This window comes from Rana temporaria, chromosome 8 (assembly GCF_905171775.1).
Source record: "Rana temporaria chromosome 8, aRanTem1.1, whole genome shotgun sequence".
NCBI classification, from domain to species: domain Eukaryota; kingdom Metazoa; phylum Chordata; class Amphibia; order Anura; family Ranidae; genus Rana; species Rana temporaria.
Window position 1 is genome coordinate 178452641 of NC_053496.1, and position 26776 is coordinate 178479416.

General features: G+C 45.6%; 1 protein-coding gene and 2 long non-coding RNA genes across 4 annotated transcripts in view; all 3 read left to right on the plus strand.

Annotated features, from left to right (window-relative positions):
* Positions 1-1901: 1901 nt before the first annotated feature.
* LOC120909992 (gastrula zinc finger protein XlCGF57.1-like) overlaps positions 1902-26776 on the plus strand; it is a 33559-nt gene continuing 8684 nt past the window's right edge. Inside the window, exons 1-6 of one of the 2 annotated variants that reach the window (XM_040321809.1) lie at positions 1902-1942; positions 3289-3423; positions 4723-4887; positions 4997-5146; positions 9445-9616; positions 13830-15995. In XM_040321809.1, the coding sequence (XP_040177743.1) occupies positions 4774-4887; positions 4997-5146; positions 9445-9616; positions 13830-15673 (2280 nt within the window). In that variant the 5' untranslated portion in view covers positions 1902-1942; positions 3289-3423; positions 4723-4773 and the 3' untranslated portion in view covers positions 15674-15995. Of the gene's footprint in view, positions 1943-3288; positions 3424-4722; positions 4888-4996; positions 5147-9444; positions 9617-13829; positions 15996-26776 lie in introns of those variants that run through there. The other variant, XM_040321810.1, reaches the window with a different exon arrangement.
* On the plus strand, positions 22702-25224 carry LOC120910309. Its single transcript, XR_005741516.1, has 3 exons — positions 22702-22796; positions 24969-25103; positions 25194-25224. It is a non-coding gene; the product is annotated as an uncharacterized LOC120910309 (long non-coding RNA).
* LOC120910313 lies at positions 26204-26384 on the plus strand. Its single transcript, XR_005741520.1, has 2 exons — positions 26204-26244; positions 26344-26384. It is a non-coding gene; the product is annotated as an uncharacterized LOC120910313 (long non-coding RNA).

The following is a 26776-nucleotide window of genomic DNA, read 5'->3' on the forward strand; positions in this document are numbered from 1 at the left end:
CAGATTGGACACTTTTGACACTATTTTGGGACCATTTACATTTATACAGCGAACAGTGCTATAAATATGCACTGATTAGTGTATAAATGTGACTGGCAGGGAAGGGGTTAAAACTAGGGGGCGATCAAGGGGTTAAATGTGTTCCCTATGGAGTGATTTTAACTGTGGGGGGAGGTGACCGATCAGTGTCCCTATGTACAAGGGACACACCATCGGTCTCCTCTACCTGAGAGATCCACGTCCCTGGCTCTGTAACTGCCGATTGCAGGTACCTTGGGCCGACATTGCGGCTGCCACGCACCCGCGGGACATGGCAGGCACGTGCCCCCCCTGGCGGCCGGGAGGCCCGAGGACGCCATATGACATCCACCCAGGATGGCAGAGCCACCTTGTGGACGTCATATTACTATAGGGAGGATGTGAAGTGATTAAGAATTCTAATAAGAGGGGCAGAAGATGATCTGTGGTGCACCTGTGGCGAAAAGTGGGGGTGTTTAGGTTACACTGAATACTGGGTGTGGTATAATAGAGTCTGAGCCTACTTGTGTATACACTAGGGTGACCAGACGTCCCCGGTTTCAGGGGACAGTCCCCGGATTGAGGACACTGTCCCCGGATTGGATTTGAACAGGGGCTGGGGCAATTTCAAAGACAATCAGTGCAGAATTAAGAAAAAAAATATTCTGAATTCCACTCCCGCTCCGTTGCTCCTACTAGCTTGAGGGGTGTATTTTGTTTTCCATTATCTGTGCCCCTTTCTGATGATCATGTGCTGGTCGGAGCGGAGGGAATTTTTCTTCAGTTTCGGGTGCCCATTCAGCTCCGCTTGCATGTTCTTCTGCCTTGGCTCAAGTCCCGGCCAGCCGTCTGCCTGCTTATCTTCTTGCCTTCCCTGGTGGAGTGATCTTCCTCCACTCCCCACCCAGTAGTAGCCGTGGCCCGGACAGTAAGGCCCCTTTCACATGGGGCGGATCAGTAATGATCCACCCCATAATGATCCGTTGATCCCCGCTGAGCCGGCTGATGACAGGGCGGTTCCCACACACTGTGCAGGGACCGCCCTGTCTTTTCTCCACTCTCCCCTATGGGGGGATCGGATGAACACGGACCGTCTGTCCGTGTTCACCCGATCCGATAGATGGATGGAAAAGTAGGTTATCCTCCGTCACACTTTGGCTGATCGGAGCGGGTCGGATGTCAGCGGGCATGACACCGCTGACATCCATGGCTCCATAGAGGAGCACCCGTTCAGGTCCGCATAAAAAACTGGCAGGCGGACCTAAACGGTCCGCCCGTGTGAAAGAGCCCTAAGTCTTGACAGGCTGTGAGGCGGGCAGCGAGTCGCTGATTGCCGCCATTACTAGTAAAAAAAAAAAAAAAAATTCCCCAGATTCCATTTAGAAAATCTGGTCACCTTAGTATACACCACACATGTATACCGTATTCCTTCTACTCACAGAATACTCCTTTATTACAGAGGAACAAATGAGAGTCTTACAGACACATAAACACACAATGCAAGGAAGGAAAACATATTGAAAAGGAAAAACACTGCAAGTAAATAATGAACATACTTAATTTTTCTGTGCTTTTACCAGCAATTCTTTTAAGATCTTTCTTCTTGCTTTTTTAACTATTGCAGTGTTATCTTATATATAATCACATAGTGAAAATAGACAGGACTCCACCCTTAATAAAATTACTCTCGTTTCCAATTATATGGAGTGGAACACAGAGACAGGAAGACTGATTGTACAGACACAGGAAGTGATACCACAACTGGGGAGCAAGTGATGTCAGGTAGTAACAGGAAGTAATAGCAGACAGGAAGTGAGGTGTCTTATGTAGAGGAAGTGATGTAGGGGTATAAACAGGAAGTTCCGGGTGAGAGGTGAGTCAGACGGAAGTAGAGAGAAGACGTTTTGAAGTGGCAGCAGAGGAGGTAATAAGATTTTATATTTACACCCAGTAACCCCCGTCATGTCCGTCCTCTACTGATGAACACAGGTTCATTAGTATAGGTGTTAGGAGGGGGAGGGAGCATTTTTAAGACTGGTTAGCCTGTAGCTGAAATTCTACTTTAAACCTCACCCTGGAAATCATCTACCTCAGGGGTGGCAAACTCAAATTCATCGGGGGCCCCATTAGCAGTATGGTTGCCCTCAAAGGGCCGGTTGTATCTGTAAGACTATGTGTCCACTATTTATTATCATAAATAATTGTCACTGCAATTGTTTATTACTGGTTTTATTGAGCGCAGGGTTCAGGAGTTTTCTGCATACGAAATGCAGTATACAGGAGTATGCTATGGACCGTGTGCAATATCTGACCTCTGCACCCTCCACTCTCCTTCCATCCTCCCATCCACCCTGGGATGGGGTGGAGTGGGGTAGGATGGGATGAGGTGGGGTGAGATGGAGTGGGGTAGGATGGCATGAAGTGGGGTAGGATGGCATGAAGTGGGGTGGGATGGCATGGAGTGGGGAAGGATGGGATGGGGTAGGGAGGGGTAGGATGGGATGGGGTATGGTGGGATGGGATGGGCCATTTGACATACATGGACCTACCTGACATACACAGTGACTTCACCTACCTGACATACATGTAACATGGACCTACCTCACATACACAATGATTTCACCTACCTGACATACACCCATCATGTGTCACGCCAGCCAGCCAGAAAGGAGGAGAGGAGAGCCACCCGCCCGAGCCGGGATCTTTACAGTGCATGGTGTGGAGGAGGCTTGCAATTGCCGCCTTCTGGAGTCTGCGGCGCCTATGATGGACGTCACACGTCCCGCGGTCCCGGGATTGGCTCTGTGGGACGTCCATCATAGGAGCTGCAGGCTCCAGAAGGCGGGACTTTGCGGGCGCTCAGGGCTGTCAATTGGATGCAGCTTTCCTGACACTCTGGGCTTTTCAGGGACCCATTCGGAGCTTCATCCCCCCTAGCCACACACTCCCGACGCCCCTGCATGACTCAAAAACCGGACAAGGTGGCAACGGACTGCCTGTTGCGTGGGCCACATGGCAAGGTCTGGCGGGCCTTGTGTTTGCCACCCCTGATCTACCTGCTCACCAGAGAGGTGAGGAGGATTCTGGGAGGTCACATGACATCACTCTTATCTCTATTAATAAAACACAGAGCTGACCGGAGAGGTGAGGAGGATTCTGGGAGCTCACATGACATCACTCTTATCTCTATTAATAAAACACAGAGCTGACCGGAGAGGTGAGGAGGATTCTGGGAGCTCACATGACATTCGTTTTGTTCTTTCAATGCAGAGTTTTCCTCGGGTAAAGTCTGATGACCATTTCGCCATTACAGTGCCTTCACCTCATTCCCTGAAACACGAAAGAATCAATGACCAGAAGATTCTAGAAGTCACCAACAAGATCATTGAGCTGCTGACAGGAGAGGTGAGTGGTGCCGGGAATTCTGGGACATTATTCAGTAACAGACAAGGGATGTGTCTGGATGGTGACTGTATCATTGTGTGTGTCCGGTTCCTATAAGGCAGGGGTGCCCAACCTTTTAAAGAGCAAGGGCCACTTAAGCGACTTAGTAACCAGTCGCGGGCCACAATGAGCAGATGACAGGTCTGCGTCCACACAGACACAGCCCTCTCTACTCTATGGGCCCTCTCATCTGATCAAGTGGAAAGGGACGGATCCACTTCTGTTTTTTTAGCAGACCGGATTGGAAATAGGCAGGTGTAAATGGACACAAGTCTGTGTACATCTGCCACTCCATAGAGGTGAATTAAGGGTCCGATTGGGTCAGACAGATCATGTTAAAGGGACCTAAGGCTACGTTTACACTGATGGGCTGCGGTCTACCCACACTGTGGATGCAACGGAGTGCACCTTTGGCTTTCCTGCAGATTAGCTGTACTTTGCCATAGAATTCTAATATATCCTGCAGGTGTGGTGCACCAAACCCACAGGTAAAACCAGAAGTCTATGGCTCAGTGCAGGAACCTGCAGGTGCACTGTACTACACCTGCGTATCAGTTTGAAAGCAGCCCAGTAACCACTGCAGAACAGATATGTCCATATATACAATGTGATTTTAGTAATAAACTTGCTGTCCCAAGCAGAGTACATTTAGTATCACTCCACCTATGACAGGAGCCGGTGCTATACAGGAAGCATTGGATTATGCGGCTCTGCTCTGCAGCTGCTTTCTTTTTCTACCACTGGCTTCATTCACAACTCTGACCAACCCGACATCCCAGAGCAGGAGGTCGAGGGCCACATCAGAGGGCTCCGTGGGCCACATGTGGCCCCCGGGCCACTGGTTGGGCACCCCTGCTATAAGGTGTCAGGATGTCACTGTCTCTTTCTCCATGGAGGAGTGGAAGAATTTAGAAGGACACAAGGATTTCCACAAGGACATCATGATGGAGAATCAGCCGCCCCTCACATCACCGGGTAAGAGGAGACTTTATTGTAAAGGAGAGAGCAGTACGGAGGGTCCACCTAGATCCCCCATCATCTGATAAACACATAGAAACAATGTATTCAGTCAGTGTGTGTGTTTCCTACTAATGGGAATTCCACACAGGAAGATCCCACCATCCCTCCCCATCATCGGGTAGGTGGGACTGAGCAACTAGAACTCAAATACGTTGTAGAATTCTACACTTTGAGATAACATTCTTCTATATCGTCTCTTGTTTCCTTTTACAAATCTATTTTATCATATTTGGGGTTTAGGGTGAAGAACTAAAAGACATCAAAGTTGAGGTTAAAGTCGAAAAATAAGAGATGTTTGGGGATCAGCAATCTATGGAGAAGGGTGACCCACCAGAGAGATGTCCCCATCCTCTGTATTCCCGGGATTCCATACAAGAAGATCGCACCATCCCTCACCATCATCAGGTAGGTGGGACTGAGCAACTAGAACAGAATTCTAAGCTATGATAGGATATTCTTCTACGTAATTTATTGTTCCATTTTACACATATATTCTATAATCTTTGGGGTTTAGGATGAGGAACTAAAAGTCATTAAAGTTGAGATTAAAACGGAAGAAGAAGAGATGTTGATTAATGGAGCTCAGCAGTCTGTGAAGGAGGGTGATGCTCTGTATTCCTGGGATTCCACATGGGAAGATCACACCATCCCCCACCATCATCAGGTAGGTGGGACTGATCAATTGGAACTCAAATATATTCTAATCTATGAGGTGATATTTTTCTGTGCAATCTCTTGCTCCATTTTATAAATGTATTTTATCATCTTTGGGGTTTAGGGTGAGAGATTTCCCCCTCCTCTGTATTCCCTGGATTCTATACAGGAGGATCACACCATCTCTTACCAGGATCAGGTAGATGGGGCCGGGCATGTAGACCTAAATACGTATTTTAAGCTATATGAGGACGTTTTTTTTTAGGTTCTTGTTTTAATGCATACTTCTTCATATTTGGTTCCTAGCTCGTTTTCTCTTTTCTTTTTAATCAATATACGTTCCTTTTTCTGTGGCTGTTCAGTCATTGTGGGTCCTCTTCCTCCTTGTGTTCTTTCAATGGGGGTGCATATTGAATGACATGGTGCTTTTCTTCGCTCCTGTAAGTCCAGGCTGATGTGATGATGTCCCACTAGGGAATGGGTCCCGGGCTTCCTAGGCTCACAGGAAATGGGCAGTAGACTTTATTTTTTCTCTACTTCTGATCAGTAATATCTGCTGGTCATGTCCCTCCCCCAGCCTGTGACTGGACAGTGAAAGGAGAAACTGCAGACTGATTAGCTCATCTCTCTGTCACTCTGCTCCCTCCTGCTATCAGTTCTTGTTAAAATTGCAGCACAGCTGATTGGCCCCTTGTTCTGTTTCACCCTCGCCCAGTCTAAGCTCTTATGTTTAGGGAGTGCAAGAGCCTGATACCAGGTCATGTTCAGGTACTTACACCACTTACATTTATTAAAAAATAAATAAAATTGACTTACCGATAATGGTATTTTTAGGAGTCTTTCAGCACCTGGAGATAGCGCGGATCCACCCACTTTCCCAGGAAACGCTGCAATCAACATAATTTAAGGCAGGACACTTCCACCATGGCCTCAGTCATAATCGAGAAACCTCCAGCCATGCTGAAAGACAGAATCAGAAAAACAGACAAACAGACAAACGCAACACTCAGGCTTTCACATTGAGATTGCAGATGAGGCTTCTCTCGAATAACGCTCGAAAAATGCCCCAGTGTGAAACGGGACTTACAGATGTGTTTGAGTGAGGTGCCAGCCCTCTCAATATGCTATTGGGCCAATAGGGGGCTACAAGTATTAGATTTGTGGATTCTTCCTGAAACGTTTTGAGGACCAGCGGTATGTCAGAAACTGTAAATCAGACTGAGACAGAAGTACACTTAAATCACACTTGTTTAATAATAAAAAAGATAAACAGAGTAAGTGTAGTCAAAACATAGCCAGAGTTCAGGAATCAGATTTGATAGTCAGCCAGGCCAAATGTCAGAGAGCCAGAGAAGAATGTGTAGAACAGCAAGCGGGATCAGGAGCCAGAAGGGACGTCAGCCAAGCAAGTCTTCAACAGGAACATAGGAGTCTCTGTGACATTGACCAAGGTGAAGGCAGAAAGCAACTGAACTGGAAGCCTTAAATAGGCAGGACTGATGAGCAGGATCATTAACAGGTTAGTCACTGTGGAGAGATAGGAGCTGGCAATTAGCCGACAGCTGAGCGTCCAGTTTAGAGAAGGAAGGGCTGAGCACAGTCCTGACACGGTATTAACTGGAAGGGGGAAAAGCATAACACGAAAGGAAGTCGCAAGGATGGGCGAGAGAATCCAAGTCCCTTGACCGATCCAGTCTGTTCAGGAAAAAGTAAGCCGGAAACTTTCCGTTTGAGTAAGTCACAAACAGATCGATCTGCAGAATTCCCCACTTGTTCACCACCATCTTTTCTTTCTGCTCAGGAAATCTGACATCCAATTTAAACTGCCCTGCAAATGCAGGGCCGACAGAAACCCCAGATTTTTCTCCGCCCAAACTAGGACCTCCCGCATTGGTCAGTAGAACCCTGCTTCTGGTACCTCCCTGCTTTGTCACATAGGCGACCGCCGTATCATTGTCACACAAGATCTAAACATGCTGGCCCCTGATCCTCTCCTGGAACCAAAGAAACCCTATCAGAATTGCCTTGATTTCCTTCCAATTGGATGATCTTTTTGCTTCTAAACTTGACCAGGTCCCCTGGGCAAAACAACCCTCCAGATATGCACCCAACCCCTAGGAACTTGCATCTGTCATTCGTCTTCTCGAGGCAGGAAACACCCAAAGTAGGCCCTTGATCAGATTTGACTGGTTACTCCACCACCACAATTTCCTCCTCACCCATAAGGGAATCGTGAATCATTTCTCTAAGGCCGCGTACACACGGTCGGACAAAACCGATGAGAATGGTCCGACGGGCCATTTCCATCGGTTCACCGCTGAAGTGGCCTGATGGTCTGATGTGCGTACACACCATCGTTCCAAAAACCGATCGGGACAGAACGCGGTGATGTCAAACACGCGACGTGCTGAATAAAACGAAGTTCAATGCTTCCAAGCATGCGTCGACTTGATTCTGAGCATGCGCGGGTTTTGAACCGATGCTTTTCTGTACTAACCATCGGTTTGGACCGATCGGGCAGCGGTCCATCGGTTTGGTTTTGAAGCATGTTTTAAAATTTTGGACCGAAGGAAAACAGACCGATGGGCTATACACACGGTCGGTTTGGACCGATGAAACTGAACCTCGGTCCATTCTCATCGGTTTTGTCCAACCGTGTGTACGGGGCCTTAGGGTTCTTTATGCTTCCAATTTTGCAGAATTATCTGCTGTAGCTCCCTTGAGTGGAGGTGGGCCAATTGAACAGCCAGAATAGAGGCTGTTAGAAGACCCAATGTTGACATAGCCAACCGAACCGTAACTGGCGAGCTTGTCTAAATTTGTTTTACTTCTCCCAGGATCTTCTCCCTCTTCTCTTCTAGTAGGAAGAACTTTTGCTGAACTGAGTCTATGTTGTAGGCCAAAAACCTTATCACTTGGGAAGGAACCAGATTTGACTTCTTGTTTAGCAGCCAACCCAAGCTTTTCAAGTGATGTTCTGTTCAAATTTGTTAGCAGCTGTTCTTTTAAGTTGGCAAGCAGAAGGAGATCTTCCAGATATGGAACTATCATAATTCCCTGAATCCTCAAAGGCGCCAAGGCTTCCGCCATGATCTTGGTGAAGATCCTCGAGGCTGAGGATAACCCAAATGGTTGGACTCTGAACTGCAGATTGGAGATTGTGCCCTCTGAGCTGATTGCCAAATGCAAAAACCTTTGTGAATCCACTGCTATTAAGACGTGAAGGTAAGATGGAGATGAATGGAGGCCATGGAACAGCCCACCGTGAGAAGCTTCCTTACGAAATAAATCGTATCCATACAAAAGTTTTTGTAGCGAATGAGTCAATTTAGCAATTTTGGGTTCAACATTAACCAAAACTTTCCCAATGGTTTCTTTACCAAAGAATAAAGAATGTGAGAATAAAACCTTAGCCCTTCCTCCGCCTGAGGAACTGGGATAATCACTCCCTGCTGCCTCAGGTCTTGCAAAAGGGACGTCACTGGTTGGGCCTTGTCTTGCACTCCGGGGATTTGGATTACAAAAAACGATTTGGAGGATTTTCTGAAAATTCCAGTCTGTACCCCTGGGAGATGACATTGAGGACAAACAGAGGAAGGGAGTATAGGAGTCTTCCTCCCACAGCAAGACCACCATCATTGGCTTTTAGTTGGCTCTTCAAGCTGCCTAAACAGAACTCTGCCTCGCCCCCATTGCACATTCCAGGGCTTTTTATGGCTAGATTCCTTGGAAGCTTGGGTTTGCTGAAAAGGACGAAAATTATTTTTTACTAAGGGCGCTTATATTTTTCGTAGCTGGAAAAGCCTTTTTCTTATTTGCAGTCCTATCCAAGATGGTCTCAAGTCAGGGCCAAAAAACAAATCCGCATTAAAAGGGAGCCCACAGAGCTTCACTTTGGAAGTGGAGTCCCCAGACCAAGTCTTTAACCAGAGGGCCCATCGTGCCGAGTTCACTAAAGCCAAAGTTTTGGTGGACATCCTGATTGACTTCACAGAGGCGTCTGCTACATACCCCTATGCACAGGACCTCTGCCTGGAGAGAGCGCAGCACACCTGTAGTTCCTCGCATCGCTTCTACCATGGCGGGGGAAACGCAACTGAGGCCATGGTGGAAGTGTCCTGCTTTAAAAGACATTGATCGCAGTGTTTCCTGGGAAAGTGGGTGGCGCTGCGCTCTCTCCAGGTGCTGTCCTGAAACACATTTTGACAAAAACTTTTATTGATGTATTAGGTAATGGAAAAGGTGCTGTCATTTTTCTTTTCTTTTAGTTGACTTTTTTAGATTTTTTTTTATTATTTTGGGGTTTAGGGTGAAGAACAGATTGATATAAAAGCTGAGGTTAAAGAAGAAGAATGGGAGACGTATGTGGTGGGTGATCAGCTGTCCATGGAGGAGGTCGGGATGATTGTGAAAAGTGAAGAAGAAGAAGAAGAAGAAGAAGAAGAAGAAGAAGAAGAAATGTCTCCACCTACCGGCACAAGTAAGTATAGGCACTATGGAATAAACGGGTCGCAGTCTCATTTTACTTCTCAAACACCTGCTTTTAATGCCATTTTTAGGTGTCCGTTTAATAAACTGAGAAGTTTTTTTCTCAGTTCTCGGCAGTTCTAAGAGGAAAATTATCTCCTCTGCAGCCGGTTTAATAAACGGAGAACTTCAGTTCTCAGAGGGAGAACAAAGGAGAAGTGTTTTCTCTGAAAACAGATGAGATCTGTGTAAAAGTGGGTGGGCTGCCTGTAATCTCGTGAGATTCCAGTGCAGCCGAGTTCAACAAGTGAAACTAAAGTTTAAAAGAACGTGTAATTGCATGTTTTCAGACATGTGATAATTATATATACACACACACACACACACACAGTATTTATATGTGTATATATACACAAATACATGAATATATATATTTATGTGTGTATATATATATATAATCACACACACACGTATATATAATATATACGTGTGTGTGTGTATGTATATTTTATATATCCGTGTGTGTGTGTGTGTGTATTTATTGTTGTTAATATTCATTTTTAACCCACTGGTGCTGATATTAGGAAGAAATAAACCTTCTTCCTTTTATCACGCCAGATTCCTTCCCAGATTCTCCACCTCTGAGCTGGTGAATCTGGAAGGGAGACATTTCAGTGGAAGGGCTGTGAGATCTTCAGATCTCAGTTTATTAAACTGGCCGTTTGTGACAAAACAGCCATGTGCTGTGATGAGAAGCGGAGAACATGTTCTCTGCTCCTTATCTCAGTTTATTAAACCGGCAGTGCTCTGAGATAAGCCGTTATCCTCATGATCTCGGGTTATCACGGTTTATTAAACGTACACCTTAATCCCTTGATCATCCTAGATTTTAATCCCTGTCCCAGACAGCATCATTAGTACAGTGACAGTGCATATTTTTAGCACTCCATCTCCATTCCTCAATATAATGTTCCCACCAAATGAGGAGGAGATACTGTACTCCATATGAAAGGTCCATCTCCATTCCTCAATATAACGTCATGTTCCCAACAAATGAGGAGGAGATACTGTACTCCATATGAAAGGTCCATCTCCATTCCTCAATATAACGTCATGTTCCCAACAAATGAGGTGGAGATACTGCACACCAAATGAAAGGTCCATCTCCATTCCTCAATATAACGTCATGTTCCCAACAAATGAGGAGGAGATACTGTACTCCATATGAAAGGTCCATCTCCATTCCTCAATATAACGTCATGTTCCCAACAAATGAGGAGGAGATATTTTACACCATATGAAAGGTCCATCTCCATTCCTCAATATAAATTCATGTTCCCAACAAATGAGGAGGAGATACTGTACACCATATGAAAGGTCCATCTCCATTCCTCAATATAACGTCATGTTCCCGACAAATGAGGAGGAGATACTGTACACCATATGAAAGATCCATCTCCATTCCTCAATAAAACGTCATTTTAGCCATTATTAATGCAAAAAGACATTTTACCCATTGTGTCTTAGTTGCTTTTGGGTGTTTAATATCCTTTAACCAGAAAGAAGTTACGAGCAATCAGCAGAGGATCAGCAAAGCTGGGGGGGTTACTACTGAGTGTGGGATCAGCAGATCTAGGGGGTACTTCTGGGTGATGAATCAACAGAGCTGGGGGGGTAGTACTGAGTGATGGATCAACGGAGCTGGGGGGTACTACTGAGTGATGGATCAGCTGAGCTGGAGGGTTTTACTGAGTGGGGGGATCAGCAGAGCTGGGGGTACTACTTAGTGATAGATCAGCAGAGCTGGGGGGTACTACTGAGTGATGGATCAGCAGAGCTGGAGGGTTCTACTGAGTGGGGGATCAGCAGAGCTGGAGGGTTCTACTGAACATGGGATCTGCTAAACAAGGGACATTTTCACTTAGGGGGGTGTACTCACTTGTGTTGCCAGTGGTTTAGACATTAATGGCTGTGTGAGTTATTTTGAGGGGACAGCAAATGTACACTGTTATACAAGCTGTACACTGACTACTTTACATTGTAGCAAAGCGTCATCTCTTCAGTGTTGTCACATGAAAAGATAGAATAAAGTGTTTACAAAAATGTGAGGGGTGTACTTACTTTTGTGAGATACTGTTAATATAAAAAAAACGAGGTTGAATATCTGTAACGACCCCCCCCCCCCCCCCCCCCCGAGTATGAAAGGGGTTAAAGTCGTTTAGGACATTCCATTCCCGAACACAAAGGCTGCTACCGAACATTCCAACCAGCTGAACAAGAACCCCATACGAATAATTCTCCCCCAAATACTAGACGAGGCTCTGTGTTGAGGGTCAAGCAGGAATGAGATCTTTATTGAAAGCAATACAAGTTTTATACACAGTCGAAAGAGGAGGTGCATACTTCCTGCTCATATTACTCTGGAAATACACCTGTGACCAGAAACCTAATTAACATGAGCTCATTAACCTTTTGACAGCCTAGATGACTCCGAAACATGACCTTTAGGCCAGACTTGCCGTCTTGTAGCTCCGAAGACACAATCAACATTATCACAAATCAACACAGAACTCCTTCACACAATAGCAGAGTTAATTAACACAAACAGCAATGGGGATCTAATGACTCTTACATTGAACTTCCTGGAATGCCCATATTAGGCGTTATACTTCCTGGTCATATGCCTCACAGTGTACAGGGGATAAAATCTTCATATTTCTTGAGAGATATTGTTAATGAATATTACTGTCCCATTTGAAGTAATCCAATCATATGTTCAGGGTCCGTTATTTTTTTGCTCACCCTGTGCCCCTAATAGACACAGGGCGACTTAGACATAAGAGGTGCATGGGGAGCTGAAACAAGGGTATTCCATACTTTCCAAGGGATTCTGGGTTGCACGGGCCCTCCGTCACAATATCCATCTTGTATATCGCCATTCTAGCCCTGAGTTGAAGTTGACTAATCACGGAGTTCAGCATAGGCAGATAGTTCAGTTCATATATCTTTTCCTTTTGTTGAGGCGATGTTGACGACTAAGTATTTAACCACTTCAGCCCCAGACCATTTGGCTGGCCAAAGACCAGAGCACTTTTTGCGATACGGCACTGCATCGCTTTAACTGACAATTACGCGATCGTGCGACGTGGCTCCCAAACAAAATTGACGTCCTTTTTTCCCCACAAATAGAGCTTTCTTTTGGTGGTTTTTGATCACCTCTGCAGTTTTTATTATTTGCGCTACAAAACAAAAAAAAAGAGCGACAATTTTGAAAAAAAATAACAATATTTTTTGCTATAATAAATATCTCCAAAAAATATATATAAAAAAACTTTTTTTTCCCTCAGTTTAGGCCGATACGTATTCTTCTACATATTTTTAGTAAAGAAAATCGCAATGAGCGCTTATTGATTGGTTTGCGCAAAAGTTATAGAGTCTACAAAATAGGGGATAGTTTTATGGCATTTTTATTAATATATTTTTTTTTACTAGTAATGGCGGCGATCAGCGATTTATTTTTTTTTTATTTTTTTTTTTGTGACTGCGACATTATGGCGGTCACTTTTGATGCCATTTTGGGACCATTCACATTTACTGTATACAGCGATCAGTGCTGTAAAAATGCACTGATCACTGTAAAAATTACACTGGTAGTGAAGACTTAACCAGTAGGGGGCGCTGAGGGGGGTTAAGTGTGTTCTAGGGAGTGATTCTAACTGTGGGGATGATGGGCTACGCGTGAGACGACATTGATCACCGAGAGCTGTGATCAGTGTCCTGTCACTAGGAAGAACGGGGAAATGCTTCTTTACATCAGCATTTCCCTGTTCTTTCTCTCCGTGAGACGATCGCGGGTATCCCCACGGACATCAAGTCCGTGGGACCCGTTGTCAGACTCACGGAGCTCGCGGCACAATGTCACATCTTAAAGTGGACGTATATATACGTCGATCTGCCCAGCCGAGCCATTGTGTCGATGTATATCGTCGTGTGCTGGTCGGCATGTGGTTAATGAAGCCTCGGTCATAACTATTTATTATTCTAGAATTAGCAGATCATATATGGACTCGGTGTGAAGACTTTTCTGATTGATTTCGGAGGAAGAACAGGAGCCCAGCTGTGAGATTGGCATTTCCACTTATTCCGCCGACGGGGGGAGGAGCTAAAACTCCAGTTATTTGTCATCTACTGAGATTTTTTATATTTCTTTTCTTTCTTTCCAACAGATGGATGTGATGTGAGGAATTCCTCGGAGAGACATCTTTTATTATCTGCTGATTGTAAGTCAGAAGATATTGTCATCACACAGGATCCTCCAGGAGGAAATCCAAATACACAAAATATACATCACAGACCTTCCTGTCCGGAGACATCAATGGATACCTCTGATCAGGGGGAATCTTCTCATCAATCACATACTATGATTGCAAATATCCATTTAAGAGCTCACACTGCAGATAGATCAACAGATCCTTCTGATCCCGAGGAATCTTCCTCACCCCATGAAGGAGATCACCGAGGTGACCATCTATTCCCATGTTCAGAGTGCGGGAAATCTTTCCATAAGAAATCTAATCTTGTTAGACATCAGAGAAATCACACGAGTGAGCGTCCTTTCCCTTGTTTGGAGTGCGGGAAATGTTTCAAACGTAAACAAAACTTTGTTGCACACCAGAAAATTCACACAGGTGAGCGACCTTATTCATGTTCAGAGTGCGGGAAATCATTCGCTGAAAAAGGAACACTCGTTGGACACCAGAGTGTTCACACTGGTGATTATCCTTATTCATGTTTGGAGTGCGGGAAATCTTTCACAAAGAGAGGAAGACTTACTGACCACCAGAGAGTTCACACGGGTGAGCGTCCCTATTCGTGTTCGGAGTGCGGGAAATCTTTCACAAAGAGAGGAAGACTTACTGAGCACCAGAGAGTTCACACAGATGACCTTCGCTATACATGTTCAGAGTGCGGGAAATCTTTCCTTAGGAAAAATCATCTTGTTCGACATCAGAGAATTCACACCGGAGAATGTCCCTATTCATGTTTAGAGTGTGGAAAAGCTTTCAAAGACAAAGGAGATCTTACTAAACATTATAGAATTCACACAGGTGAGCGTCCTCATTCATGTTCAGAGTGCGGGAAATCTTTCACTGAGAAAAGATATCTTTTTCAACATCAGAAATATCACAAAGGTGACCTTCCCTATACATGTTCAGAGTGCGGGAAATCTTTCCTTAAGAAATATCGTCTTGTTAGACATCAGAGGATTCACATGGTTGAGCGTCCATATTCATGTTCAGAGTGTGGGAAAGCTTTCAAAGACGAAGGAGAACTTACTAAACATCACAAAATTCACACTGGCGAGTGTCCCTATTCATGTTCAGAGTGCGGGAAATCTTTCACTGAGAAAGGAAATCTTTTGCAACATCAGAAATATCACACAGGTGACCTTCCCTATACATGTTCAGATTGCGGGAAATCTTTCCTTAAGAAATATCATCTCGTTACACATCAGAGAATTCACACGGGTGAGCGTCCATATTCATGTTCAGAGTGTGGGAAATCTTTCACTCGTAAAGGTGGTCTTGCTATACATCAGAGATTTCACACGGGTGAGCGACTATATTCATGTTCAGAGTGCGGGAAATCGTTCGCTCACAAAGGTGATCTTGCTATACATCAGAGAATTCACACTGATGAGCGCCCTTATTCATGTTCAGAGTGTGGGAAAGCTTTCAAAGACAAAAGAGATCTTTCTAAACATCATAAAATTCACAGCGGTGAGCGTCCTTATTCATGTTCAGAATGCGGGAAATCTTTTACTCATAAAAGAGGCCTTGTTAGACATCAGAAAATTCACATGGGTGAGCGTCCTTATTCATGTTTAGTGTGCGGAAAATCTTTCACTCAGAAAGGAGACCTTGTTCTACATCAGAGAATTCACATGGGTGAGCGTCCTTATTCGTGTTCAGAGTGCGGGAAATCTTTCATTGATAAAGGAAACCTTGTTATACACCAGAGAATTCACACGGGTGAATGTCCTTTTTATATAAATGAGGGAAATTTTTAACTCATAAAGGACACCTTCCCAAACACCAAAGAATTCACATGGTTGAGCATCCTTATATATGTTTAGAGTGTGGGAAATCTATCTTTAGGAAAAATAATCGTGTTAACCACCACAAGTGTAGTGTGGCTAGTGGAAAGAGAGCTGCTAGAGAATGTAGTGCAGATGGGGGGGGCACAACTGTCAGAAAAAGAAGTGTAGACGATAGGGGGACCTGTCATAGAATGGGTGAATAGTGGGAGAATATCTGAAGAGCTGTCGGAGAATGTAGTGTAGATAGTGGAGGAGAGCTGTCGGAAAATGTAGTGTGGATGGTGGGAGGAGAGCTGTCGTAGAATGTAGTGTGGATGGTGGAGGAGATCTGTCGGAGAATGTAGTGTGGATGGTGGAGGAGAGCTGTCGGAGAATGTAGTGTGGATGGTGGAGGAGAGCTGTTGGAGAATGTAGTGTGGATGGTGGAGGAGATCTGTCGGAGAATGTAGTGTGGATGGTGGGAGGAGAGCTGTCGGAGAATGTAGTGTGGATGGTGGAGGAGAGCTGTCGGAGAATGTAGTGTGGATGGTGGAAAAGAGCTGTCGGAGAATGTAGTGTGGATGGTGGAGGAGAGCTGTCGGAGAATGTAGTGTGGATGGTGGGAGGAGAGCTGTCGGAGAATGTAGTGTGGATGGTGGAGGAGAGCTGTCGGAGAATGTAGTGTGGATGGTGGGAGGAGAGCTGTCGGAGAATATAGTGTGGATGGTGGAGGAGAGCTGTCGGAGAATGTAGTGTGGATGGTGGAGGAGAGCTGTCGGAGAATATAGTGTGGATGGTGGAGGAGAGCTGTCGGAGAATGTAGTGTGGACGGTGGAGGAGAGCTGTCGGAGAATGTAGTGTGGATGGTGGGAGGAGAGCTGTCGGAGAATGTAGTGTGGATGGTGGAGGAGATCTGTCGGAGAATGTAGTGTGGATTGTGGGAGGAGAGCTGTCGGAGAATGTAGTGTGGATGGTGGGAGGAAAGCTGTCGGAGAATGTAGTGTGGATGGTGGAGGAGAGCTGTCGGAGAATGTAGTGTGGATGGTGGAGGAGAGCTGTCGGAGAATGTAGTGTGGATGGTGGAGGAGAGCTGTTGGAGAATGTAGTGTGGATGGTGGAGGAGAGCAGTCGGAGAATGTAGTGTGGATGGTGGAGAAGAGCTGTCGGAGAATGTAGTGTGGATGGTGGGGGAGAGCTGTCGGAGAATGTAGTGTGGATGGTGGAGGAGAGCTGTCGGAGAATGTAGTGTGGATGGTGGGAGGAGAGCTGTCGGAGAATGTAGTGTGGATGGTGGAGGAGGGCTGTCGGAGAATGTAGTGTGGATGGTGGAGGAGAGCTGTCGGAGAATGTAGTGTGGATGGTGGAGGAGAGCTGTCGGAGAATGTAGTGTGGATGGTGGGGGAGAGCTGTCGGAGAATGTAGTGTGGATGGTGGAGGAGAGCTGTCGGAGAATGTAGTGTGGATGGTGGGAGGAGATCTGTCGGAGAATGAAGTGTGGATGATGGAGGAGAGCTGTCGGAGAATGTAGTGTGGATGGTGGAGGAGAGCTGTCGTGTGTGTGTGTAAGAAAATAAATACATTAAATAATCATAAAAAAAAAAACTAGATGAAGGTTTGATCTAGGTCAGTAACAGGGCTTTTGTTTGTGTCAGTATATTTTTTGAAGGGGGGGGGGGGGGGCAGAAAATATATTTTTTTTGTGTGTTTTAGGTAGGATAAGAAAAAAAGCGGCATAGGAAGTCAATTGTGATCTTATTTTTAGTACCACGCTGTATTCTGTACAAATGCAAAAAAATGTTATTCCGTGTTTCAGAGACAACAGCCAAACAAGGCGCAGTGGCTGGAGAGTATGATGGAAGTAAAATGATTTGGGCCTTGATCAGCAATCTAAGTGGGAGACATTATTATATTTAATGTTTGTTCCTAAAAATAAAACAAGAGAGTGTTATTTCAAACACAGCAGACAATAATATTGTATAGACTTGCTTGCCTTTATGAAATCATTTCTACTCCCCTGGGATGACTGCGAGTAGGCCGTGGCCTTTTTTTCCTTTATGTTCTCTTTTTTCTTTCCATTTTTGCATTTATTATCCTTTGATATCATTCCAATAGCATAAAGGTGTTTAATTACGATTGTCCTGTTCGTATTCCTTTTGGATTTCACTGTAATACCTGATCATTCTTCAGCCCCTGCGCGGGTGACCTATAAGCTTGCTTCTGATTTCTTATGTTGTGTCAAAAAAATAATAATCAATAAATACATTGAAACAGCATTTGTACTTGGTAACCATAAGGTATATGTTATTCTGGAGAAAAAAAAGTCCAGATACATCCTAAATATAGAGCAATTCATCCAACTGTCCATCCAGAGCCTCTAATTTATAGACCAGATATACTGGACTGATGCTGGGTACAGCAATCTTGGATGTGATATTAGCCGACTCAGAGCTGTCACTCAACTGAAATTCTATATCAGTCATTCCCTTAGTGCTCAGTTACCCCCAACAGGCCATATTTTTTATATTTTCCCTTAGATATAACAGCTGTCATAAATACAAAGCCATTGTCATGAATTAAAAGCACCCGTGCAATGTGAAGGAAATCCTAAAAACATGACCTGTTGGAGGGAATAGAGTACTGAGGTTGGGCAGCACTGCTCTACAGTATTCCCCATGTGCTCCTCCCCACTAGGGGTATACCTCCTGAAAGGGCCGCCATCAGGAATTTTAAGGGCCCCTTACACAGCTTCAGGCATTGGCCTCCTGGTGGAGCAGAGAACGGGGGGGGGGGGGGGTTCTGCCGCAAGTGTAGGACCGGGGGGGCCACGAATTGAGAAGCGGGGGGCATGCAAATTAAGGTCGGGGGGCTTTGGGTGCTGACGTACAAAAAAAGATTGAAAAAAAAAGGGGGGATTGCCATCCGGGCCCCTTACAGGTCGGGGGGGCTTTGGGTGCTGACAAACAAAAAAAAAAATAGGGGGTTGCCATCCAGGCCCCTGGGGACCACTGGGCCTCTTACAGGTCGGGGGGGGCTTTGGGTGCTGACAAACAAAAAATAGAGGGTTGCTATCTGGGCCCCGTACATGTGTACTGCCTGTACCCCCCTGATGGCGGCTCTGCCTCCTGACTTAAAGCAGTGTTCCACCCAAAAAATAAAATAAAAACTAGCAGCTACACATACAGCAGCTGCTGGCTTTTAATAAATGGACACTTACCTGTCCTGAAGTCCAGCGATGTCTGCACCCGCAGCTAGGGGTGTAACGGATCGTCACCGATCCGTGATCCGAACGGGCCACCCCGTTCGGATCGGCACACCCCGCGATCCGCGGAGCGCTCCGGAGCCTAGGCCTAGGAAAGTCCCCGGCTTCGGCCTAGCTCCGGAGCGGCGGCCAGTCTGCTTGCCAGAGCCCAGCGTGACACGCCTCCCCGCCTCCCCGGGGAGGCGTGTCACGCTGTGCACTGGGCTCTAGAAAGCTGAATGGGAATGTTAGCAGTGAAGCACTGGTGTGAGAGGAGGGGGGGGAAAGGGGGAAAAAAGAGCACAATAGCAATTCACAGGGGTGGATTAAAGAGGAAGCAGGTGAGGCTGTTTGGGACTTAAAGTACAATCTTGATGTTTTTAAAGCAAAAAAAAAAAAAAAATATATGTATATATATATATATATATATATATATATATATATATATATATTGCTGTAAAAACATCAAGATTGTACTTTAAGTCCCAAACAGCCTCACCTGCTTCCTCTTTAATCCACCCCTGTGAATTGCTATTGTGCTCTTTTTTCGGATCAGCAAAAAAAAAAAGGTTCCTTTTTTTTAATTGGTCCAAAAAAAAATATATATATATATATATATATATATATATATATATATATATTTTTGGACCAATGAAAAAACGGACCCTTTTTTATTTTTATTTTTTTTGCTGATCCGAAAATGATCCGATCCGTGACTCCTGATCCGAGGATCGATCCGATCCGTGAGTTTTTTGATCCGTTGCACCCCTACCCGCAGCTGATGTTTCCATCAGCTGTCGGGTGCTGCCGCTGCCATTGCGGGTAAGTGTACCCTGCAGTGTAGCCTTTCGGTTTCACACCAGGAACCCTACTGGGCATGCGCGAGGCCCACTCCTCTCTTCTGGCCTGGGGGAGGAGGAGGAAGCCTTGCGCTGACGTCACAGGCCACGACCCGGACTCCTGGAAATGGGAAAGGATACCTGTCAAGGACAGGTATATTGTCCCTCCTCCCCCCGAAAGGTGCCAACTGTGGCACCGGAGGGGGGAAGGAATCCGATTCACTTTTGCGTGGAACTCTGCTTTAAGAATATAGTTAGGATCGGCGTGTTTAAAACCCTATGTGCCCGATCCCACCAGGAAGCCGACACTGCACACGGCTAATCACAGGCAGTGAGACATTTCCTGCACATGTCAAGAAATGTCTCTGCCTGTGATTAGCCATGTCCACTGTCGGCTTCCTGTTCCTGGTGGAATCGGGCATGTGGGGTTTCAAACACGCCCAAGTCGATCTCTACATAAGAATTCTAGTAAGAGGGGCACCCAAGGGAAAAGAGGACCTGTGGTGATCCTGTATCCAAAAGTAGGGGTGCATACTTTCCAACCATCCCAGATTCGCCGGGACTGTCCCGGGATTTGATGCAAGTTCCAGAATCCTGATGAATCAAGGCTCGGTCCCAGAGCGGAGCTAAGTGCCGGAATAAGCTCCGGGGCTTGGCTCCAGCAGGAGCGCACTATCGCGAGCACAAGTTATATCTGCCCGCAGCTTGTGGGGTCCCGCACGGCACATCACAGTGGTGGAATCCTGTAGTGGAGTCCCGATGATCGGTGTGTCTGTGCAGTGACTCACCTGATTTCGATGGGGACGCGTCCTCCTGTGTGATCGAGACAGAGGAGGCCGGCGCCGGCCACAAGTTACATCTACCTGCGGCTTGTGGGGTTTCATCTGCACATTGCAGTGGTGGAACCCCTACCGATGATTGGTGTGCGCAGTGAGTGGTTAGTCCCCCGGTCTCAATGTAGACACGTCTTGATGTGTACACAGACTGGTGGTAGCAGTCAGTGTGTGATTAGCACAGAGGAGGACAAAGCCAAGACATCCAATCCCGTGTACACACAGCCAGCACCCTGTAAGTCATGCTAGACCCTGTATGTGTGCAGGGTACTACACACCGAGATCTGGCTCTCCATCTCTTCTCATGTATTCATACATGCTGTATTGTATCAGCAATTAACTCTATTGGAAGCCTACGCATGATTTTGGGGGGGGGAGATTATGTGTGCTATGGGGCACTACGGGAGGGGGGAGCGTTTGTGCTGGAAGGGGTGTTTGATATGTCCTTCCCCACCCCCCAAAGTGTCCCTAGCACATATCCTCTTCGCCCCTTCCCCAATCAAAAATGCTGGCAGAGGGGGTGATTGTGTTGCCTACCCCAGGCACTCTGCAATAGATGAGTGGAAATTGTCCCAGGTGCCCAAGCTAGTGCCCCCCCTGCCCCGCAAGGTAATTAAACTTTTTCCGGCACTGGGCTCCAGGACTCAGGGCTGGTTTACACCATATACCGCACAGGAAAGCGCTGTGCGTTTCACATGCGATCCAGGTGCAGCGTAATTTCAGCCCATTCATGTGAATGAGTTGAAATTGCACCAGACTGGACCAAAAGTACTGCATGCACTACTTTAACCACTAGAGTACCGGGCCATCGTCAAATGACGGCTCCACGGTGACTCTGAATATTCAAGAGGACGTCATATGACGTCCTGTATTCCTGCGGCCACTGGGGGGTGCGCGCGCGCCCGATGCGTCCCCGAGATGCCGATGCGCGTGCCTGGCGGTCGCAATGTCCGCCAGGTACCCGCGATCGGTAACGACAGAGCAGGGACGTGGAGCTCTGTGTGTAAACACAGAGCTCCACGTCCTGTCAGGGGAGAGAGGAGACCGATCTGTGTCCCTTGTACACCCCCCTTCCCCCACAGTTAGAACACAATACAGGTATACATATTAACCCCTCCCTCACCCCCTAGTGTTAACCCCTTGAATGCCAGTCACATTTATACAGTAATTAGTGCATTTTTATCGCATTCATCGCTGTATAAATGTGAATGGCGCCAAAAACGTGTCAAAAGTGTCCGATGTGTTCGCCGCAATGTCACGGTGACAGTAAAAAAATCGCAAATCGCCGCCAATACTAGTAAAAAAATTAATAAAATAAAAATGCCATAAATCTATCAGCTATTTTGTAAACGCTATAACTTTTGCGCAAACCAATCAATATATGATCATTGCGATTTTTTTTACCAAAAATATGTAGAAGAATACGTATCGGCCTAAACTGAGGGAAAAAAAAGTTTTTTTAAAAAAAATTGTGATATTTATTAAATAAAAAAGTAAAAAATAGTGGTTTTTTTTTAAATTGTCACTCTTCTTTTGTTTATAGTGCAAAAAATAAAAACCGCAGAGGTGATCAAATACCACCAAAAGAAAGCTCTATTTGTGGGAACAAAATGATAAATAAATTGTTTGGGTACAGTGTAGCACGACCGCACAATTGTCATTCAAAGTGCGACAGTGCTGAAAGCTGAAAATTGTCTTCGGCAGGAAGGGGCGTAAGTGCCCGGTATGGAAGTGGTTAAAAAAAAAAACACAGCAATTGGATCACATGGTATTATTGTACCATGTGAGACAACAAACACTTTGGTGAACAAATTTGGCCACACCCATATTTTGCAGTGGAACGCTCCCGCAGGTCACTTCCTCCCTCAAGTCCAAAAGTTGGGAGGCATGGGGGTGTGTAAGTTACACTGAATACAATAAATAGACAGGACTCCCCTCTCGTGATATTACTCTGAAGGTGAAGATATTTTCCTATTATATTGAGTGGAACACGGAAACAGGAAGTGTGTGATTGTACAGACACAGGAAGTGATGCCACAGCTGGGGAGGAAGTGATGTCAGGTGATAATAGGCAGTGAACTACAGACAGGAAGTGAGGTATCTTATGTACAGGAAGTGATGTAGGGAGGGTAAACAGGAAGTTCCGGGTGAGAGGTGAGTCAGGAGGACGTAGAAAGAAGACATTGGTAGTGGCAGCAGAGGAGGTAATAAGATATTATTTTGTATTTACATCCAGTTCCCCCCCCTCGTATTTCATGTCCATCCTCTTCATGGTCATTGTGATGTCTTTTATCTCCAGCAGATGATGATACACACATATATAGTGTATATTATAATCAATACAGTAACTGTACTTAGGGTGACCACATGTCCCGGATTGCCTGGGACAGTCCTGCATTTTGCAGGTCTGTCCCGGGCACCTTCGGACAATACAGTGTCCCAGAAACTGACACAGCCACACCCCCCCCCCCCCGGGCCAATCTGATGCCCCCAAAAAAGGCCACCACTCACCCCTGTTTGTGATTGGAGAAATCATAAATCCCGCCTCTTGTGTCCAATCACTGTGCTGTGATTCGTTATAGCACAAGATGATTTTTGGGAAGGAGGTGTCCCTGAATGGTAATTTGGAAATGTGGTCACCCTAACTGTACTGTCTGTAAACGGTTATGCTTAATAAATCATGTATAATAATAATAATACAGAAATATTACCTATATACTGTATAGAGCCATATATTCCACCAAACAGAACTTACTAATAACATTAACCACTTGACCTCCCAGAAGATTTACCCCTCTTCAAGACCAGGCCATTTTTTAAGATATTTTAACTGACAATTGTGCGGTTGTGCGATGCTGTACCCAAAAAAAATTAATGTCCTTTTTTTCCCCCACAAATAGAGCTTTCTTTTGGTGGTATTTGATCACCTCTGCGTTTTTTTTTTTTTTTACGCTATAAACAAAAATAGAGCGACAATTTTGAAAAAAATCAATATTTTTTACTTTTTGCTATAATAAATATCCCCAAAAAATCGATAAAAAAACTATTTTTTTCCTCAGTTTAGGCCGATATGTATTCTTCTACATATTTTTGGTAAAAAAAAAAAGCAATAAGCGTATATTGATTGGTGTGGGCAAAAGTTATAGCGTCTACAAAATAGGGGATATTTTTTTATTTTTTGACTAGTAATGGCGGAGATCTGCGATTTTTATTGTGACCGTGGCATTGCGACGGACACATCGGACACTTTTGACAAATTTTTAGGACCATTCACATTTATACAGCGATTAGTCCTATAAAACTGCACTGATTACTGTGTAAATGTGACTGGCAGGAAAGGGGTTAACACTAGGGGGCACTGAAGGGGTTAAATATGTTCCTAGTGAGTGATTCTAACTGTAGGGGGAGGAGACTCACAAGTGGAGAAGATCGATGTGTGTTCCTCTGTACTGGGAACACAACATCGGTCTCCTCACCTCTGACAGGACGCGGATCTGTGTTGGGTCCTGCGTGATTCCATGGGCACGCGTGCCCCCTAGACGGCCGGGAAGCCCAGGACTTCATATGACGTCCACCCAGGATGGGAGATCACATCTGTGGATGTCATATGACTATGGGTGGGTAGGAAAGTGGTTAATAAAACACAGACCTGATCGGAGAGGTTAAAGCGGGAGTTCACCCATTTGTTAAATTTTTTTTTTCTCCCCTTAGCTTCCTGCTCGTTCGGTCTAGGGGAATCGGCTATTTGTATTAAAATATGAGCAGTACTTACCCGTTTTCGAGCTGCATCTTCTTCCGTCGCTTCTGGGTATGGGTCTTCGGGAGCGGGCGTTCCTTCTTGATTGACATTCTTCCGAGAGGCTTCCGACGGTCGCATCCATCGCGTCACTCGTAGCCGAAAGAAGCACAACGTCGGTGCGGCTCTATACTGCGCCTGCGCACCGACGTTCGGCTTCTTTCGGAAAATCGTGACGCGATGGATGCGACCGTCGGAAGCCTCTCGGAAGACTGTCAATCAAGAAGGAACGCCCATTCCCGAAGCCCATACCCGGAAGCGACGGAGAGGATGCATCTCGTAAACGGGTAAGTACTGCACATATTTTAAAACAAATAGCCGATTCCCCTAGAGAAAACGAGCAGGAATCTAAGGGGGAAAAGTGCCCTCTAAGGGTGAACCCCCGCTTTAAGAGGATTCTGGGAGGTCACAAGACATCACTCTTATCTCTATTAATAAAACACAGAACTGACCGGAGAGGGGGATTCTGGGAGGTCACATGACATCACTCTCATCTCTATTAATAAAACACAGACCTGACAGGAGAGGTGAGGAGGATTCTGGGAGGTCACATGACATTAGTGTTGTTCTTTCAATGCAGAGTTTTCCTCTGGTAAGGTCTGGTGACCATTTTGCCATCACAGTGCCTTCACCTCATTCCCTGAAACATGAGAGAATCAATGAGAAGAAGATTCTAGAAGTCACCAACAAGATCATCGATCTGCTGACAGGAGAGGTGAGGAGGATTCTGGGAATTCTGGGACATTATCCAGTAACAGACAAGGGGGGTGTCTGGATGGTGACTGTATCATTGTGTGTGTGTCAGGTTCCTATAAGGTGTCAGGATGTCACTGTCTATTTCTCCATGGAGGAGTGGGAGTATTTAGAAGGACACAAGGATCTCTACAAGGACGTCATGATGGAGAATCAGCCGCCCCTCACATCACCGGGTAAGAGGAGACTTTATTGTAAAGGAGAGAGCAGTACGGAGGCTCCACCTAGATTCCCCATCATCTAATAAACACCTAGAAACAATGGGCCAGATTCAGAAAGAATCGTGTATCTTTAGGCGGGCGTAGCGCATTTCATATACGCTACGCCGCCGTAACTTAGAGAGGCGAGTTCCGCATTCAGAAAGAACTTGCGCCCTAAGTTACGGCGGCGTAGCGTAAATGGGCCGGCGTAAATGATCAATGCAGTGGGCGTGTTGTATTAAAATGAGCCGTGACCCCATGCAAATGAGGGGCCGAACGAACAGCGCATGCGCGCGCATGCTCAGAGTCACGTCGCAAATACTCCCTAAGATACGTCGGCTCAATGCTTTGTCGACGTGAACGTAACATACGCTCAGCCCCATTCACGTACGACTTACGCAAACGACGTAAAATACAAAGCTGTTTCCGACATCCATATCTTAACATGACTTACCCCTGCTTTATGAGGGGTAAAGTTACGCCGGACCGACGCCTTACGTAAACAGCGTAGCTAAATCCGACGGGCGCAAGTACGTTTCTGAATCGGCGTATCTACCTCATTTGCATATTCGACGCGGAAATATACGGAAGCGGCCAGCGGAAATTTGCACCCAAGATACGACGGCGTAGTAGACTTACGTCAGTCGTATCTTGGCCGAATTCAAGCGCAGCTGATTCTAAGAATCAGTCGCATAGATACGACGGCGCTCATTCAGACATACGACGGCGTATCTGGAGATACGCCGTCGTATGTCCTTTCTGAATCCGGGCCAATGTATTCAGTCCGTGTGTGTGTTTCCTACAGATGGATCCAGTAATAGGAACCCACCAGAGAGATGTCCCCGTCCTCTGTATTCCCGGGATTCCACACAGGAAGATCACACCATCCCTCACCATCATCAGGTAGGTGGGACTGAGCAACTAGAACAGAATTCTAAGCTGTGAGAGGACATTTCTTTTATGTAATCTCTTCATTTTTCAAATACATTCTATGGCGTTTAGGATGAGGAACTAAAAGACATCAAAGCTGAGATTAAAAAAGAGGAAGAAGAGATTTTGGTGAGTGGAGATCAGCAGTCTATGGAGGAGGGAGATCCTCTGTATTCCCGGGATTCCACACAGGAAGATCACACCATCCCTCACCATCATCAGGTAGATGAGCAATTAGCAGTCATGTGTATTCTAAGCTATGAGATGATATTTTTCTATGTAATCTCTTGCTCCATTTTTTTTAAATGTATTTCATCACCTTTGGGGTTGTGGGTGAGATATATCCTCCTCCTCCTCTGTATGCTCAGGATTCCATACAGGAGGATCACAACATCCCTCATCAGGATCAGGTAGGTGGGGCTGGACATGTAGACCTAAATATAAATTCTAAGTTATGAGAGGACATTCTTCTATGCAGATTCTTGTTTTAATTCTTTCTCTTACA